The 19,108-nt window shown below is 33.8% G+C and overlaps 1 protein-coding gene across 1 annotated transcript in view; it reads right to left on the bottom strand.

Moving 5' to 3' along the window:
- The window catches only part of LOC128990265 (sialin-like), a 64,903-nt gene that overhangs the window by 8,903 nt on the left and 36,892 nt on the right, over positions 1 to 19,108 (bottom strand). Inside the window, exons 4-7 of the mRNA XM_054412580.1 lie at positions 5,439 to 5,681; positions 2,865 to 2,949; positions 570 to 796; positions 83 to 232 (exon numbers count right to left, since the gene is read on the bottom strand). Coding sequence (XP_054268555.1) covers positions 83 to 232; positions 570 to 796; positions 2,865 to 2,949; positions 5,439 to 5,681 — 705 coding nt within the window. The remainder of the gene's footprint in view (positions 1 to 82; positions 233 to 569; positions 797 to 2,864; positions 2,950 to 5,438; positions 5,682 to 19,108) is intronic.

The following is a 19,108-nucleotide window of genomic DNA, read 5'->3' as shown; positions in this document are numbered from 1 at the left end:
TTGATCCTAGCGCCCTAGGACATGAAGGTGGGATATGAAAACCCCATTCTGCTACCTACCTAGTCAATCAATATTCACTAACCTCTTTAATGTTGAACGCCAAGATATACTTCATGTAAGTAGGCAGTTGGTTGACCACAGTAAAGTATCCGAAGACACTTGCTCCGTGAGTGATGACGATTGCCCACACTGGTGGAGATGTGATGATACTCTTCCAAGGCACTGTCAAAGCCTACATTAGAAAACATTGAAAATGTTACAGTAAACCTTCATTAAATATAAGTATTAAGTACATATCCATACACATTCAAATTGTCCACATTGATTGCCTAATTGAATTAAATCCTCTTAATGTAAACGAAACACAGTTCTGTTCCAACATATTTTGGGCATCCATTGTTTATAATAGACCCCCTATTGCAAGAAAAAAGTGTGAATATTTCAAGATCAATAGTAAAAATATTTTTTTATTATGTCTATGTCAGTAGCATTTATTAGGATTTTTTGTAAGAGTTGTCCAAATCCTTATGTTTATTTTAATGTGCAAGTATACCTTGCAACTGCTATACCTTGTGGCTGGTGGAGGTAGAGGAAGTTCCGAGCGCACTCTCGATGTATTGTCTCTCCTGAGGCGAGATGCGTGGATGATCGGCCGGGTGATCAAATACTACTAGGAACCACACAATGGCCCAGATGACGCCGATCACTCCCGTCACGTAGAACACACTCTCCCAGCCAAAGTGAGCAATGAGGAACCCACACACTGGCAGAGTGATGGCTGCTCCCAGGGACGATGCTGAGGACATTCAATAAAGGATATGTCGTTTAAACAGTTAAATGGCTACAGAGAACCTTCTCATGTGAATGCCAAGCCCTAGCTAGAATCTACCTAACATATACCTGTGGAGCAGGGGTCCTCCAGTGTCAATGGGAGGGGTGAAGAGAGGCTCTCGCACTGATTGCACAGTGTGTATTGTCATTTTTTTTTGGTTGAAACAAATAAATGTTACCATTAGATGTAGGGCTATAATTAATTGTCGTGTTACTATGTATTAATCGTGAATCGCGTATCAGTGACGACAACATAATGTTTTTGACATTTCCAATATGTTTTTGTTTAAACTGCTTGGTTGACAGCAGCTGATCAATTAAGGTAAAAGGAAGACTTGCTCCTTTCCACACTAGGTTTTGCCATCCGACACACAACAGTATGATTTTAAGTTGTGTCTATGTTTATTTCTCAGTACAATGTTTCTCACTGAAGGCGAGATAAATGTGTTAACAATGTCACAATAAACATAAACAGTGTCCAATCGTCAAGTCAGATTGTAAACGATAAACCACAGACTAGGGAACAAAAGTTTTTTTCCTTTTGTGGATAAACATTGCAACAGCTGACCTATTTGCACTTGCTGGTGGGCTCACGTTTAATTATAAACCATGCAGTATATGAAACCTTGCATTTAAATACAGTACATTCGCCAATGATGCAGTTCTTCTTTACTAAAAAAATTACCCCTACTAATTACCGGTTCTTGAACTTAACCGTTCTGTAAAAACCGTCTAGTGTGAAAGGAGCACTATAAGGTATTTGAGGCTATGTAGTATAGGATTGCTAATTTTAGAGATATATTGATTTATCTGTTTAAATGTTTGATGAATGAAAAAAATATATAAAAATAATGTTAGTGATAAATATTATTCAATGTTGCAAGGTTAAAGCAATAGTTAAGTCTATGATTATCATTTCCTATGATGCCAACAAACAGAAATAAATAATTATCTAAATGAGTTTGCAAACACAAACAATTTACTTGTTTTGCAGTAATTTGTAGAAAATTATCTAACTCCAAGATAAGAATTGGTAACCGTTCTAGCAGATCACATTTTTAAAATGTTTAATAAACAATTAAAAAGTCGGCTATTTGCATTATTTTTACCATATTTTACCAAATACGCAAGCTATTCTTGATGTTATAGAATAAAAAATGTACTAAAAATAATAGATAAAATTTTTTTTGTTTTTTAGGTTAGCAGGTGCAACAGTCATTTCATGGGGGGTTAAAATGTGTTTATACCTTTACATTTTAGGACACTAGGCTCCAGCCTGTTTTCACTTTACTTCAGGCTAGGCCTAGGCTAGGCATTATCACTTAGATCAAATACATTGGTGATTGGCGGGATTTTAATGCAGAACCCTGAGGAACAAAGTCCCGAGCTAGACCAGCTCGCACCCAAAAAAATGGAGATAGAAGATTTTTTTGTCCCAGGACGCTAAGGCACAAGCCCGAGATTGTTTTTCACATTACTTCAGGCTAGACCTAGGGGTTGCAATATTATCACTTAGCGAGAGGAGGAGCATCAGACTCTGGTTCTGGCGATTGACTGCGTGAGTGCCAAGTTCCTTAGGGACAGGGGCTGGAGGATTTTCTTGGGCATATCTAGGGTTAAGCTCAAAGTTCTTTTAGGTGCTCCTGATGACGATCAGAATACTATGCAGGCGAACCTTCAGCACAGTAAAGCTGCCACTGCGGTACTCTGCGCGAGTACTGCGGGTGGGGATTTGGACTTTGCCCTTACCCAGGAACTATGGGTAAGAGATGGCTTAGATAAAATCCATTGGTGATTTGGTGGGATTTGAACCCGGGACCTCAGGGACTGAAGTCCCACGCTCTAACCACTACATCAGCTCACTCACCAGAGATATAAGATAGAACGTATAGAAATCTAGAAAGCACGCATCTAGTGTACTGAACATTTCATGAATACAAATTTTAAGGAAAATGTAAGCGTGCTAGTGGGACACCTGATTGGCTGTGTATAACAATTAAATTGTAATACTAACAATGTGCTGAGTTAATTACCCATCATGTTGGAGATAAACTTGCTTCTCTCATTGGGTGGGATCCATTTGGCAGCCATGGGTTGTACAGACGGCCAAGTCGCTCCCTGTAATTTGGAATCGAGATTAAATACAATGAAAACTAATAGTTTAAAAGTTATTGTATCGTATCATTGTATCAGTAAAGATAAAATCAAACTGTAAGGTCTGGAAGGATGCAGATAGATAGTAAAAGTCCAAAATATCCAGAAGGCTGCATAACTTACTTTCTTGTTTATATAGTCAAAAAGTTGCTGGTTCGGTCGTGAGAAAACTTAGTAGAGCTTACTGATGGTTTGAAACCGGAACCAGATGTTTCTGATCATCGAAGTTTAAAATATGATTCTGGCTAAAGAAACAACTGATCTTAGTGACAAGCTCACTAACACTAGTGATCATCTCACTCCATTCTACACAATTATATTTCAATGAACATACGCCCAGTTGTGTTCCCATCTTAAGCAAGAATGAATCAAGCGAAAATGAGCTGTTTTCCGTAGGCCTACTGTTTACAGGTGTGGCAATGTGATAATTTCCATGCAGTGGTAGGAAAAGATACAATTATATTGCTATTTAAATTTACATTGTTAAGCACATAAATGGTAAAAAAAGCAGATTTAAATTATAAAAATAAATGGAAAAGAAACACCAGTGCGTAGTGAGCAAATGGAGATCAAGCTGAGAACGAGGGCAAATCAGCTGATCGCCTTTCCCTTGCTCTAAATCAGGCTCGGGAAAAAAATTGTTTATTACCTATCATCGAAAATAGGTACTTTGTGGGTACAGAGTTATTAGAGTAGAGTTTCAAGCCAATGGCATCAATAAAAATATGAAAATTTAGTTATTTAATTTACTTGTATTATTGTTCTACAATGTTTCAAATTGAACTTGTTGTCCTCAGGTACAAAGATAAGATACATTTTCAGTTTGAAGCCACTCTGCCAGATTATTAAATCAAAGAGTGTGGTTCAATATCTGAAACGTTATCGAGCAATGTGCTTCAGCTTGTTATCTAACAGGTCCTACAAGGTCGACTTACCTCTCTGCTTTCATTTAGAACAAGTAGTAACAAGCGGAAGTTGTCATCACAACTACAGTATAACATAGTCAACTGATTGTTTCATTTATAGCTGCATGACTATATGGCTGGTATTACTTTCTGTACAGCCATTTTGTATATTTTAAGAAACCTACCAAAGAAAGTGTATAAAATGTTGAATGGTTTAACAAGCTTTGACATCCTAGAGAGTAGTGTTGATTTTACAATGGAGAGGGAAAATCCAAGTTAAACATGAAACAACATAGATTTTTTGTTTTTATTAAATTATATTTTCTATTATACATGTTAGTGACAGTGAATTTATGTATCTGATCTGATAGTATATTATTTTTCTTATTATTACGGACATTTTATTGTATCACTGATTAGGACAACAAAAGTTTGTAGGGTAGAGGGAGATCTAGAATCCTTTCTATAGGTACGAATGAACCGAAAATATGGCAAGACTAGTACAGAAATCAGGCAATGCTGGGAAATACAGTAAGAACAAATGTACAGATGGATCCAACAAAAAATCCATCAAAGTAAGGTCACAGTGGTACAGTCTTAGAAATCTACTACACAAACTCTGTTTGGTTTTCATTTGAACCATTTGAATTTCACATTACTGTTGAAATAATTATTGTGTTTCACAACAAACTGATTTGTGATACGCATGTTATGTTCTAGATAGGTGTATCTGAAGAACAGGGCTCAATCCCAGATCCCAAACACCATGATTGTATTTTTCTAATTGTTTTTTTTTTTTTTTTAAACATGGGCCAGATGTGTTTTTATCGCTACTCAATTTCTAACCTTATTATTGGTCTCTAAACGTGAGCTCAAGTTTTAGTTCCCAGTGTGATGAAATGCACTTTTTTCAAACTCCCAGTGGGATACATTGAGGTAAAGGCCAGAGATTGATTTGAGTTCAGAATAAAGAGTGAAAATGTTATCATAAAACAAGCAGTGATGCATACCAATAAGAATTGTATTTCAAGCTGAGTAGGAATGCAAGGATAAGCTTTTTGCAGACTAAGATTAGCTTCTTCTTTGCCCAGGACCATTTATTAAGCTGGCCAATTCATTACTAAACACCTAAAGATAATGAAGCGTATAGTTAGTAAAATAGTAATTTTTTGTAGAAGATAAATCATCGGTTTATGGCAAGACGGGTTTGCAACTAAATTTCTAGGTAAGATTCCAGGGCCGAGCTGTATAAAATGTAAAGATCACTAATGCAATATGTATTTTCCCATAGATTTTCAATAACCAACCTTAAACAAGGGTTTCATTTGAGAAAAAAGCATTATTGAGTCTTACTTGCAAAAACATCCCAATAACATTTAACTGTAGACAACAATGCAACAATTAATATCAGCTGATCAGTAATGAAGTAAATGAAGCAGGGCTGTCAACTATAAGCTTGTTTTCTTTCTAAACAGTAACTCTCTATATTTGTACATAATTTGGATTGTGTTACGGCTTGTGACATGTATTGGCTGTAGTTAGACGTACCAACATGAACCCCAGTAGGACCCTGGAGATGACCACCACTACGTAGCCGACTCTGGTGGCCAAGGGAGTGATGAGAGTGATGATAGCAGCGGCCAACATGGAGTATCCAAACACTCTCCGAGCTCCAACCATCTCCGCCAACCGTCCGCCGGGCAGCTCCGTACAGATGTAGCCCCAGAAGAAACTCCCAATGATCATGTTCTGCTGTTTGGCATCCCAGGGGAACCGTATACCATGATCCACCTGCAGACAGATATATAACAATAATTAAAAGATGCTATTGGGTATTGCATTAAATTAAATGTGGAGCAGTTTTCATTGGCTACAGTATGAGGGTTGGTAAACAACGGTCTCCATCAAGCTAAAGTCGCAGTCGTTGTTCATGTTGTTAATATTCCATACAATATTTGATCTATACAAAAATAGAATCACTCTTTGTACAGAAACATATTACTGTATGTGTTAGGAGGGCTACTTTCACCACTACTGTACTCACTACACTTAGACTTGTTTATCTGTCCCACCAATTGGAGGAGGAAAATTAAATTTCTGTTTTGGTCCACACATTTGTAAATATTTTGTTTATTAAATACTTAAGGTAAAATATAAGCTACGGTTTCATTTTAGCGAATTTCCCATATAGGGAATAAGCTATTACCGTAGTACTCATAGTAAGACCTGGACCCGGGACCGATTTTTTTTTTTCGTTTTGAGGTCCCTAGAGGCCAAAAACACCATCCGTTCAAATTCATATGTATATATATATATATATATATATATATATATATATTTATATATATATAAATATATATGTAAATATATATATGTGTGTCCGTTAGCGCGATAACTCAAGCAAAAATGATCCGATTTTGATTAAATTTGGTACAAACGTGTAAACCTACGTTTATTCGAACGAGTTCGCGAACCAGCATGATCGGACCATGGGAACGGGGGTTTATGGGGGCTTTTATGGGGTAAAAATGGGTTTTTCCAATTTTTGACCCAAAAAACATAAAATTTTGCAATTTCTTTCCAAACTATTTAGTAGAGCTTAAAAAAACAAATAATTTATTGTATTGAAGCGTTATAATGCGCCTAATGGTTACGGAGAAAATTCCAAAAAATTGTTAATTTAAAATTCCCATGTTATTCTTATGGAGAATAAGTAAACTGTTGTGGTTTGCTTGTTTATTAACATATTTTGCCCAAATTTTTAAAATGTTTTTATTTCTTACTAACAATTAATATTTTACATAAAAAAACACTTTTACCCTCCCTGTTGCAGCGAACCTAAGTATGTGTTAAACTGATTCTATTTAAATAGGGAATGAATGTGATATTTTTAAGGAGACATTTTAGTGTAAATCCAATCAGGCAAATGGAAATTCGCTTAGTCTGCAGGTTTGCTGCGGCGGGGGTATTTTTATTTAATTTAATTTTAATTTTTTTTTTTTGCTATGCACTTATAAAATTTATATTAAACGTTCAATCTCCCTTATAATACAATTTTAGCTTACCGATCAATTAATTCGAAGGCAATTTCAACCTAAAATTACAATGTAAACATTATCATCTTATTACAAAATTTATCATACGTTGATTATGTCTGTGTTTACAATAATTTTTACTCTCACAGTTTATGAGCATAAGGATGATAAGACAAAGGGACACACCTCCACGCATCACGTGATTGGTCTACGTCATCTGGTCTTATCATTCAGCTGATAGTACAGTACAGTGGTGGAGCAAATGTCAGTTCAGTTACCCACTACACTGCCTTAGCAATGATCACGAGAATATCAGCTTTAACAGTTTAGTTTGTCAATTCGGTTCCTCCTAACTTGAGCATAAATATATTTAACTATTCATAACCATTATGTATTAATCCAACCAACATTGAAATGCGAAATAGCATTCCACATTGAAACCCGAGAAAAACTACTGGAGTTTTATAGTTTTCTGTGAAATCCATACAATGAGCCAAATTTAAAGAGGATTGGCTAAAATTGAAGAATTATTGTAAAACATCTTTATCTTTTGGAACATCATTATCGAGAATTGATTTTATTGCTTCAATGCGATATGCTACTAGATTCTTTTGAATCTGACTTACATTAGCAAATATTAGCAGGAGTAAGTAGCTTTACACTTTTAAATACGGCAAGTTTATCTTTTCAAATTAAATCATATGGATAGAGTATTTTTTTAAACACGCATCAGCGCCACTTATGAACCACACTAGGTTGCCTAGAAATTTAAAGCCTTACTAAAATTTTTAAAAGCTTTTTCACAAGCTTTTTTTACACTGAGTAGTGTAATTAAGTTTTGTGTCTAAAATGAAAGAGTAACTGTATTTCATACGGATCTAAATTCTATTTCGCGTACTCAAGCTCCAATGGTCGACTACAAATACGATTAATAACCGCACGAGCGAAATCGTATAGTGTGAAACAGGGGTGCCCATCCCCCCCAAAGCTCACGTCGCAGAATCCCCCCCAAATTCGTTGTTTAACCCATGCCGGAAGGTCTGGGGGCTAACCCATAGTTATGTTTATAATGCGGGGAGGGAAGGGGTGCCCCCGACACTTCTTTAAATTTATGGGAATTTAAGCATTTGAATAAAACTTTTAACCCAATTTAAATGGACAATTTTGCTTTAAAACTCTAGTAGCAAACTATTTTTTTGTTTAGTTTTCATTTAAATGAGTTGGATTTTTTACTTGCACTCAATTTGAATCAAAATTGGCCATGTAGTTTTTTTTAATCCGATTTTCCATGAATTAATAGGTTTTAAAAGGGAAAATCACAAAAGTTGCAATAACTTTTGAACCATAATTTTTACGGCATAGAGGGTTTATACAATGTTTGTCATAGTCAAAAAGTATAACATGTTAATTTTTAATCAAAATCGTTCGGGCCAATTCTGAGAAAATTTTATTCATCCTTCATTTTATAGGGTTTTATGGAATATCACTTTTAAAAATCCAAAATGAAAAAAAAACATCTGGAGAGACCATGGATTGGTAGGTACCTAAAATACCAAATTTCATCAAAATCGGACTCGGACCACAGGCGTGGTCTGTAGCTCTGTACCATACATACACACATACACACATACACACATACAGACAGACAAACACAACACTTCGAAAACCACTTTTTTGGGATCAGGGTTTTTACATAAACAATTCTTTTACCATATTAAATTGTAGGGGAGAAAGTACTTAAAGTTATGTCAAAAAGTTTGAGATATTTTCTAAATTGCCCTTTAATCCACTTTTGAGTTTGGTCCTTTTTAAATAAGTGTAAAATTTTCAGTCTCAAAAATATTACTAGGCCTAAAATTAATAGTATATTTTGTGCCTAGGGCCAAAAATGAGGTTTTGCTGGTTCGAGATAGTTTTTAAGTTCGATACGAAGTCGAGGACTTAAAACGATCGGAAACTGCAAAACCATTTCAGTCCGTGGTACGAACGCTATTCACCACACTATACCCTATTACCACTAATTCACCTCAATGATAATGCACTGCACACTGATATAGTCAACACAACTACAACTTTAAGGTCATGTGGATAAATGATTTGAGGAATCAGCAAAAATAATAATAAATAGTTGCTAGGCAGCGGTGACAATAAAACAACTCTATTGCAATGCTATGGATACTGATTGTGTATTTAATATGCATTCATGTTTTAAGAAAGTAAGCGGGCAGCTGATTTTGCGGCCCTAGGGATGTAAAAACCTGCTCGATCCCCGAATAACGACGACAGCTGGCATGGCCTGCAAAACGTAACTTTCAGCTACCAATTAATGTATCTATATGTAAAACAGTTAAAAACATCATAGTGTGGTAAAATAGTATATTACGTTACTAGTCCTGAATCCCGTGCGAGACGAAGTCGAGTAGTGGTTTTTTTTATACGAGTCCGGCCAACACATTTTGGACGAGTGACGTACGATAGTAACCACTCATTGCCACCCAAATACAGTATAATCAGCTGATTGGTGTCCGGCAAAACTCATTACAGTACAGTAGTACTGTATGAAACCCCATTTGATTAAGCTGCTGGCGACAAACAGCTGTTTTCTGGACTAAATCCTTGCATGGGAAGTTCGTCAAAATAGAGTAGTGTGGCGTAAAAAATAATTATATATCTATTCTAAGACTAGTAAAATTTGTTTGAAGCTCTTTCTAGATTCAAGAAAAGACAATAACAAATACAATTTAATTAATCCAGAATCATGTGTTTCGATTCTTGAAGTTAACGTAAACACATAGCCTATCAAAAGCCTTAATTAAATTGTCACAGTGCTGTATGTCAATTTCTTCCAATGAATAAATGACCCAGGCATAATTATTTGGGAGAGCGAAAATATTATCACAAGCTTTCATGTTGTTGTTCATGTTGTAAAAAAAGCAAAATGATTATCATTATCATAATACTGGTTTTTTATGAATCAAGTTATATATTATAATAAACAAACCTAAAAAACCATCAATAGGTCCTCAAGGCAATGAGACTATTTGAGAATGAGTTCATAATGAAAGCTAAAAACAAACTCAAATTGCATATACAATTTAATAAGCCAACCATAATCCTTTGACAGCAGTTGGCATGGAGTTGTTCTCACTGTCAAACATGATACGAGCCAGAAAGTGGAAATCCACATAAAAGTATCTATATATTTTATAGCAATTATAAAATGATTTATTAATCAAGATAAAATGTCAAACGGGATTTTGATTGCATAATCACCCCAGTAATAAATTGAGGTCGTAAAAATTATCTGATTAATCTTTTATGTGCTTTTAACCAACCACTGGCTTGAATCCCCCCCAAAATCATAAAATCCCCCCCAAATAAATTTCTGATGTCGCATTTTGCGACATCAAACCCCCCTGTGGGCACCCCTGGTGTGAAAGCACCGAAAGGAGCAAAGCATGTGTATAGCCGCAGACCTACTAGTAGGCCTACTAATTATAAAGATGATCAGGAGGAGAGATAAGAAACACATTGACTAAATGCATCAACAAATAATCCAATAATAGATCCCAATCTGCGAATAGTATGACTGCCAATCTTTGAGAGCACATTTTTAGAACACTCTAAATATAAAGACTCAGAGTAATCATCTAGGATGTGGGATGTGTCCAAACTCATTTTCATTATTTTTCCATCACGTCACCTCGTCTCTTATTTAAGTTTGTGTTTAGTCCGGACGAATATTAAAAATATTTTCATTTCAAGACCGGGTTATTACCGATACGTCAACTTATTGTAAATCAATTCTCAAAACACAAGGTCAATTCGAGGGACACCTAACACTGAGGTATATGGCTTGCCTTCCCTTCAGAGTAAATTAAATGCATGTGTGCAATAGACAAAGGTTTTCAGCTAGCATGGTAAAGTTTTCAAGAAAACCGTTGCCTATTATTGTCTTACAAATAATCGCTGTTGTTAACAAGTAGGATATCCTGATTAGTTGAATATTCTGCAATTGTGGACAAATAATAAAAAAAATTGAGGAATTGCTGCGGAGGTAAAATCAATCAGTATAGAGAATTGATCAAATTTGTTTAGGTTCAACTACTCTACTCCCAAAAGTCAGTTCTATTTAGTTCTAGTTCTAGCTAGATAACGACGAACCGGTTCGAACATGTCAATAATCTCGTCCAAGGCCGTTATACTGATTCTATCCTGACTAGGGTTTCAACTGTTTCCTTTGACCTACTGCCTTCCCACCCACAGACCCACAGATTCCACGCACGAGTTCAAAAACTATCCGAGAGAACGTAGCGATCAAAACACCACCTATCAAGGGCCAAGGTCGACACTTGTTGTTGACAGAAACACATGTTGTTTTATTTTTTTTAATCGTGTCATTTTTGTATGAACAGAAATAATATGATACCTACGTGAAAGGAATATCGATTACATTTTGATAAATAAAAAAAACCGTCAGCTACATCAACCACTGATGCATACAATCTACAAAGAAGAGTAGGCCTGAATCAAATTATGAGAGCTATAATTAGAGCTAAAAGATTTAGATTTCCCTTTCGTTTTACAACTTACCTTCAGTAAATAAATGTTAATAGGAAACTTTCGGCGATTTGAAAGCTGGTATGTCTAAAAAGTTTTCCCAGTGGAATTTTTCAATTAAGATAAATGTTTTTTTCAATACAAAAGCGTGGAAATAAACATCGATATGTATCAATAACACCATGATCAATTGGAATTACCTTTAACAAGTGATAGTAGAACAATTGATTTCTAGTAAGAAGTATTGCCTCAAATGCATACTGATATGGACAATATTGGGGTAATAGGACGGGGTAGCTTAAGGGGTTTTGTGAGAAAATTCACAAAACTTGCAATAGCTTTTGAACTATAATTTTTACAGCAAGATTGTAAGGTTGTTCCAATTATGTTCAGGGTTAAAGGACTGTGGCATACTAAACTTCAGTCAAAATCTTTCAATCTGTTTCAGATTATTCCGTTATTTAATATGCGCTTATGCTTGATAATAACCATTAAAACTCAAAATTTCCCAAAAAAAGAAGAATAAGAGGTTGAAGATACTATGGATTATAACACACATACTAAATTTCATTTAAATCATACCATTAGTGGTCTGTAGTTCTGCACACAGACATCACTTCGAAACTTTTTGGGTTCATAGACGCCCAAAACGAAAATTGCCACCAGAAACAAAATGGGCCACGAAAACAATAATGTATCCATTTACAGTGTTCGGGGAGAGAAAGTAAAACATGTAGAGTTTTGGTGACGTCAAGCACAAATTACATAGAGGAAGGAATACAGTATGTCTTCAATTTGTGGAGTGGGCGAATAACCTTGGCCTACTGTATTGTAGATACAGATGATACAGCGTGGTTTTGTTTACGTTCGCGTTGTAACTGACAAGAGTCGGCGTGAGATGATTAGGTACCGATTGTATAATTAGAAGGTGAAACGTAATTATAACCGATTATGTAGGTGAAGACGATAATCAAGAGTAGATATAATAGGAGAATATGACCCCACTTTCGGCGTTTTAGAGGCACTTTTAGGGCACTTTTTATAGGGGAAAAATGAGAAAAAAATGGAAGAGCTTTTTTTGGCCACTTTTTTTAAAGACCCAGCTCTCGACCTATACACCCCCAAAAATTTTCTACTTTTTTAATACTAAAAATCACGTCTGGAAATGGTGAGCTTTTTTTTTGGCCACTTTTTTAAAGACCCGGATCTCGTCCAATACAAGCCTATATAAATGTTCAAACTCCATTAAAATTTCAAATCCACATCCATTCCCATGTATATTTTCAAAATCATGTGAGGTTTGCGCGTGAACTCGGGCACGCTTATGGCTATGTGTAAACTATGCCTGACTCAAATGAATGACTGAGAGTGTAACCTAATGACCCCAATCAAAACCAATTGTCAACATTCTCTGCCTGTCTGGTGCCAGTCTGTCTGGGGCAGGTTTAGACAATTACCAAATATGTTTGATTTGATTGACCTCAATTATTCAATTGTTCAATTTCAGTTTGTTCAATTTCCATTGTTAAGTTCTAAATTAATTTAGACAATTTTGTGGTATATAAGGGGGGCATTCTACGGAATCATCACTCACTCTTCCACCTGGATCTTCTTGTTATGGTAAGTCTTTGACATCTAAGCTAGACTATTAATTGTAATATGTTGTCGCGTGTCGGGTCATGGGATCAATTGGTGACGTAATTGATGCTTGTACTCATACCCTGTATTTCTTTTAACTTAGGAGTGTAGCTAATTTCCCGAGTCCATTTTTCAAAACTTAGCCGAATTGAGTCACTAAGGAACTTGTAAAAAATGTATATAAGTCTATTTTTAAACACTTAGAGTATTTTGAACAGTCACCAAGGAACTTAAAATGTATATAAATCTATTTTTAAACACTTAGAGTATTTTGAACAGTCACTAAGGAACTTAAAATGTATATAAGTCTATTTTAAAAAACTTAGCCAAATTCACTCATGGGGGACTTTGAGTCAAAAGTTTGCACAAGTTATTATTTAAAAACTTAGCCAAACTTCACGCACTAGGGGACTTTGAGTCAAAAGTTTGCACAAGTTATTATTTAAAAACTTAGCCGAATTATACTCACTATATAATTTTGTCGAGTCCCTTTTAACATAGGTAACATAGTCTTCTCTATAACTAACACTCACTCTGTATATATGTAGACTCAGCAATCTGAATTGCTAAAAAGTATTTTTATTTAAGATTTTGGATTTAGTTTTGATTTAGAAAATTACAATTGCCAAATCTTATTGTACGAAATTGTTTTGAATATTAAAATTTAAAATTCTGATTTAAATTATTATTTCCCATTAATTGAAATTGTCTAAAATGTAATTTCCACCATATAGAAGATGCTAACTTTGTTTTTTAGTTACATGTCAACTGTGTGCTGCTTCTCTATCCAAAAAAGTAACTTATTTTGTTATTACTATTTTTAAGTGAGTCAAAAATATATACAAGTTATTTTTTTAAAACTTAGCCAAATTCACTCATGGGGGGGACTTTGAGTCAAAAGTGTGTACAAGTTATTATTTAAAAACTTAGCCAAACTTTACGCACCGGGGGACTTTGAGTCAAAAGTGTACAAGTTATTTTTTTTAAACTTAGCCGAATCTCAATCACTGGGGACTTTGAGTCAAAAGTGTACAAGTTATTTTTTTAAAACTTAGCCGAATCTCAATCACTGGGGACTTTGAGTCAAAAGTGTACAAGTTATTTTTTTAAAACTTAGCCGAATCTCAATCACTGGGGACTTTGAGTCAAAAGTGTGCACAAGTTATTATTTAAAAACTTAGCCGAATTATATTCACTATATAATTTTGTCAAGTCTCCTTTAAAATAACTAACACTAACTCTGTATAAATGTAGACTCAGCATTCTGCTAAAAAGAGTTTTTATTTAAGATTTAGGATTTAGTTTTGATTTAGAAAATTACAATTGCCAAATCTTATTGTATGAAATTGTTTTGAATATTAAAATATAAAATTATGATTTGAATTATTACTTCTCATTAATTTAAATTGTAAAAATGTAATTTCTACTATATAGAAGATGCCAACCTATTTTTTTAATTTCATATATAAAAATGAAGACCACATGTCAACATTGTTTTGCATCGCTCTCCAAAAAAAGCAACCTTATTCGCCACTACAAGGTAATACATAAAATGAAGGTGAAACTGTGCAAAGTTTGTGATTTAATCTGTGATAGTAACATAGCTCTAAAATCTCATATATTACAAACTCATAAGACTTGTAATTTCTGTAAAAGAAATGTTGTTGGTCATTTTAAAAGACACGTAAATTCTTGTAACAAATGTCCATATACAATGATTAAATTTGTTGGTGAATCGATTAAAACTGAACTTAAAAGTACTCTTCAATCTTGTCCTCTACCAATAAAATGGACTTTAGTAAGGAGAATCAAATTTATAAAATATACAATAGATCAAAATGGAAAATTAGTTAATGAGAAAGAATGTATTGCAGATTTCAGAAGCCTTACTATACTAACCATTGAGAAGAGAGATTTAAAGCCTCAAATTGAAAATGCTCTTTTAAAGATTGACGCTTCCATACACAAATATCAAGCCGAAGGTAGTGGATGGATATATGACCACACTAAATATTGGCAGTTGCACGTTTACAAGTATAAGCCCCTAACTCCAAAGTCATACATTCCCACACCAAAAAGTATTAAATTGACAAAAGCAGTTTTAAATATAAAGAATGTTGATAATAAATGCTTCCTTTGGTCAATTTTAGCAGCTTTACATCCAAGGAATGCTAAACATGCTAATAGAGTCTCTAACTATGCACCCTATGTAGGTAAGTTGAACATGACAAATATAAAATATCCCGTAAAAATATCTGACATAGATCAATTTGAAAGAAAGAATAATATAAGTGTTAATGTATTTGGAGTTGAAGACCAAAAATTTATATATCCATTAAGAAGAACCAAACTAAATAGTAATACTCATATAGATCTATTATTATTACAACAAGGTCGTAAATCACATTACTGTTTAATTCGTAATTTTAATATGTTAATGCTGCGGTCTACAAAACATAACAATAAGAAGTATTTTTGCAAGTTTTGTTTACAACATTTTTACACCAAAGATAAATTAGAACATCATATAACATATTGTAAGAACTTTGATGCTCAAAGAGTGGAAATGTCTAAACAAGATACATTACAATTTAAAAATTATAAATATCAACTTAAAGCCCCATTTGTGATTTATGCTGATTTTGAGTGCTTTATAAACTCCAATATACATATTCCATCGGGATTTGCATTTGTCGTAGTAAAAGATTCTAAGATTATTTCTGAAGAGTTATATAGTGGTGCAAATGTTATGGATGTGTTTTTCGAAAGATTATTTGAGACTTATGATTTTATTAAAAGTCAAATGGTGATATATATTCCCCTTGTAATGACTCCTGAGCAAGAGGCATCTTTCCAAAACTCAACACATTGTCACATTTGCGAAAAGCCTCTATATTTTGATAGGGTACGAGAACATTGTCATTCAAATGGCCAATACCGTGGAGCTGCCCACAATGATTGTAATTTAAACTATAAAGTAACAAAGAAAATACCAGTATTCTTCCATAACTTGAAAAATTACGATGGACATTTAATTATGCAACACTTGGGAAAGTTTAATCGTAAATTAAATTGCATAGCCAAAGATATGGAAAAGTACATTTCATTCTCTGTTGATGATTTAGTATTTTTAGATTCCTATAACTTTCTGTCCCTTCCATTATACAAATTAGCTTCCAATTTAAATACATTTAGATTCATAGACAATCCACTACTACAACGCAAAGGCGTATTTCCCTATGAATATATGACAGGACCAGATAAGTTTGCAGAGTCTCTACCTCCAATTGAAAAATTTTACAGTACTTTAACTAAAGAACATATCTCTCCCATCGAATATGAACATGCTAAAAATGTCTGGACCCATTTTAATATACATAATTTACAAGAATATCATGATTTATATCTTAAAACAGATGTATTGCTACTGGCTGATGTGTTTGAGACATTTAGAGACCTGTGTTTAAAGGATTACAAACTTGACCCCGTACATATGTATTCACTTCCAGGACTAACATGGGAAGCTTGTCTTAGAATGACTGGTATAAAATTACAATTATTTCAAGATATTGACATGCATTTGTTCATAGAAAGTGCAATCAGAGGAGGAGTCAGTATGATTTCTACACGTTACGCTAAAGCCAATAATAGATATATGGGCAAACATTATGATCCCAATCAAGAAAGTGTGTATTTAATATATTTAGATTGTAACTCGCTATACTCCACAGCTATGTGTGAGACACTACCCGTGGATGGATTTCGTTGGACGAATGAGATAGACTACAAAAACAATCAAAATGATGAGTTTGGATATATCTTAGAAGTTGATTTAAAATACGATAAAAGCTTACATGATTTACATAATGACTATCCATTAGCACCTGAGAAAATGAATGGCAAATTAATACCTAATTTAAATGACAAAACTAAATATATTTTACATTATAAAGCATTACAAAAATATGAGGAATTAGGTTTGGTTGCTACAAAATACTATAGAATTTTAAAATTTAGACAATCAAAATGGCTTGCACCCTATATTAATTTTAATATTGAAAAACGCAAATGTGCTAAAAATGATTTTGAAAAAGACTTTTACAAATTGTTAAATAATAGTCTCTTTGGTCGAACAATTATGAACCAACGCAAGTTTCGTGATATATATCTCAAGGATGAGTCACTATTAACAAAATATGTCACTAATCCAAGGTTTGACTGTAGCAAAAAGTTCGATAACAATTTACATGCTATACATTTAAATAAATTAGTTGTAAAGTTTAATAAGCCGATATATTTGGGAATGACCATTTTGGATATTAGTAAAGTAATAATGTATGATTTCCACTATAATTATATGTCAAAATTTAAGAACAAAAGATTTCTTATGACTGATACAGATTCTTTAATGTATTCTATAGTTACAGAGGACTTTTACAAGGAAATAGAAAGTGACTTGCACTATTTTGATACCTCTGGATATAGTAAAGACCATTTCTTATACTCTGATAAAAATAAAAAAGTCACAGGCAAGTTCAAAGACGAATTAGATGGTCATATTATGTATGAATATTGTGGTTTAAGACCAAAGTTATATTCTTATATTCCTCTAAAATGGTTATATGAAGAAGACAAGCAAGCTTTAGAGGTGAAGAAAGCTAAAGGAGCTGATGGTGCTACAGTTAAACATCTCCTTAGACATCAACATTATTTGAACTGTCTTGCAACTGGGCAAGATTACTATGAGAATGTGACAAGAATTAAATCTACAAATCATCATCTTCAAACCTTAACCATGAACAAGAAAGTACTATCATTTGACGATGACAAGAGGTTTATTCTAGAAGATGGCATCAATACGCTTGCGCTTGGTCACTATAAAATTGATCAAACATAAATCTATATTTGCCATTATTCTTTGACCTTTCTTTGTCTATTACAAAAAAGCCATATTTAGTTTTATCCCAGCATTGGTGGCAGAGATTTCTAAATTGGTTAAATGAAAAGTCATTACCAACATGATTGTTATATACATGTTTTAAATTTAAATCATCTTGTTTAAATAATATTAGGAAATTTACATTATCACGTAAATGTTTGTGTACTTTGCTGTAAGATTGACACAAGTAAAAACAGTTAATATTTTTATGTCGACCCATTGAAAAAAATTGTGTAATATTTTGACTATTTATGTCATCAAATACAACAACTGACTGTGATTTTACATCATTTGGTGTGATTTCACAGTCAGTAAACGTGTGTAATTTCACTTCGTCACACAAACTAAATATTTCAATTATTTTTTTATATTTTTCTTGTTCTAAAGATTTAGATATTAAATATAAGTTTGTAAATTTTAATCCTTCCTTTCTTACAATTAAATTGTAAATTACAACCGTCTTCCCACTTCCACTTGGACCACAAATAACACATCGAATATTGGTAGGAAATAGACCCAACTTCTTTGGTATATTTTCCTTAGTATGTACTATTTTAAATTTATGTTTTTGTTGAATAAAAGACATTTTTTATATAATAAAAATGGTGAAAAATGATAATAAGAAAACATGTAAAAAAGGCAAAGGTTTATTCTTAAAGCCTTACAGGGGTCGAGGGCTATTGAATACTCTTATAAATAATCTTCCATTTCCACTTCACATACCATCATATCGGTACTGTGGACCTGGAACGAATATACGTCAAAATCTAGCCAAAAATGTACCTCCAAAAAATAAGTTAGACTCTTATTGTAAAGAGCATGACATATTCTACATGAATAATCCCGATACCGCTGCTCGGAACAAAGCAGACATGAGATTAGCAGACTTAGCTTGGACTAGAGTAACGGCGAATGACGCAAATCTTGCTGAAAGAGCTGCAGCTTATGCGGTGACAAATTTGATGAAGGCAAAAGCAAAAATGGGAATGGGATTAAAATTTAATAAAAAAGATGGACAACTACCAGCTGTTAGAGGCCGCAAAAGA

Source organism: Macrosteles quadrilineatus, unplaced genomic scaffold (assembly GCF_028750875.1).
Source record: "Macrosteles quadrilineatus isolate MER2022 unplaced genomic scaffold, UCM_ALF_1.0 Scaffold_3__2_contigs__length_128488019, whole genome shotgun sequence".
NCBI lineage: Eukaryota > Metazoa > Arthropoda > Insecta > Hemiptera > Cicadellidae > Macrosteles > Macrosteles quadrilineatus.
Note: the sequence above shows the minus strand (reverse complement) of the source record. Positions and strands in the feature narration are given on the sequence as shown.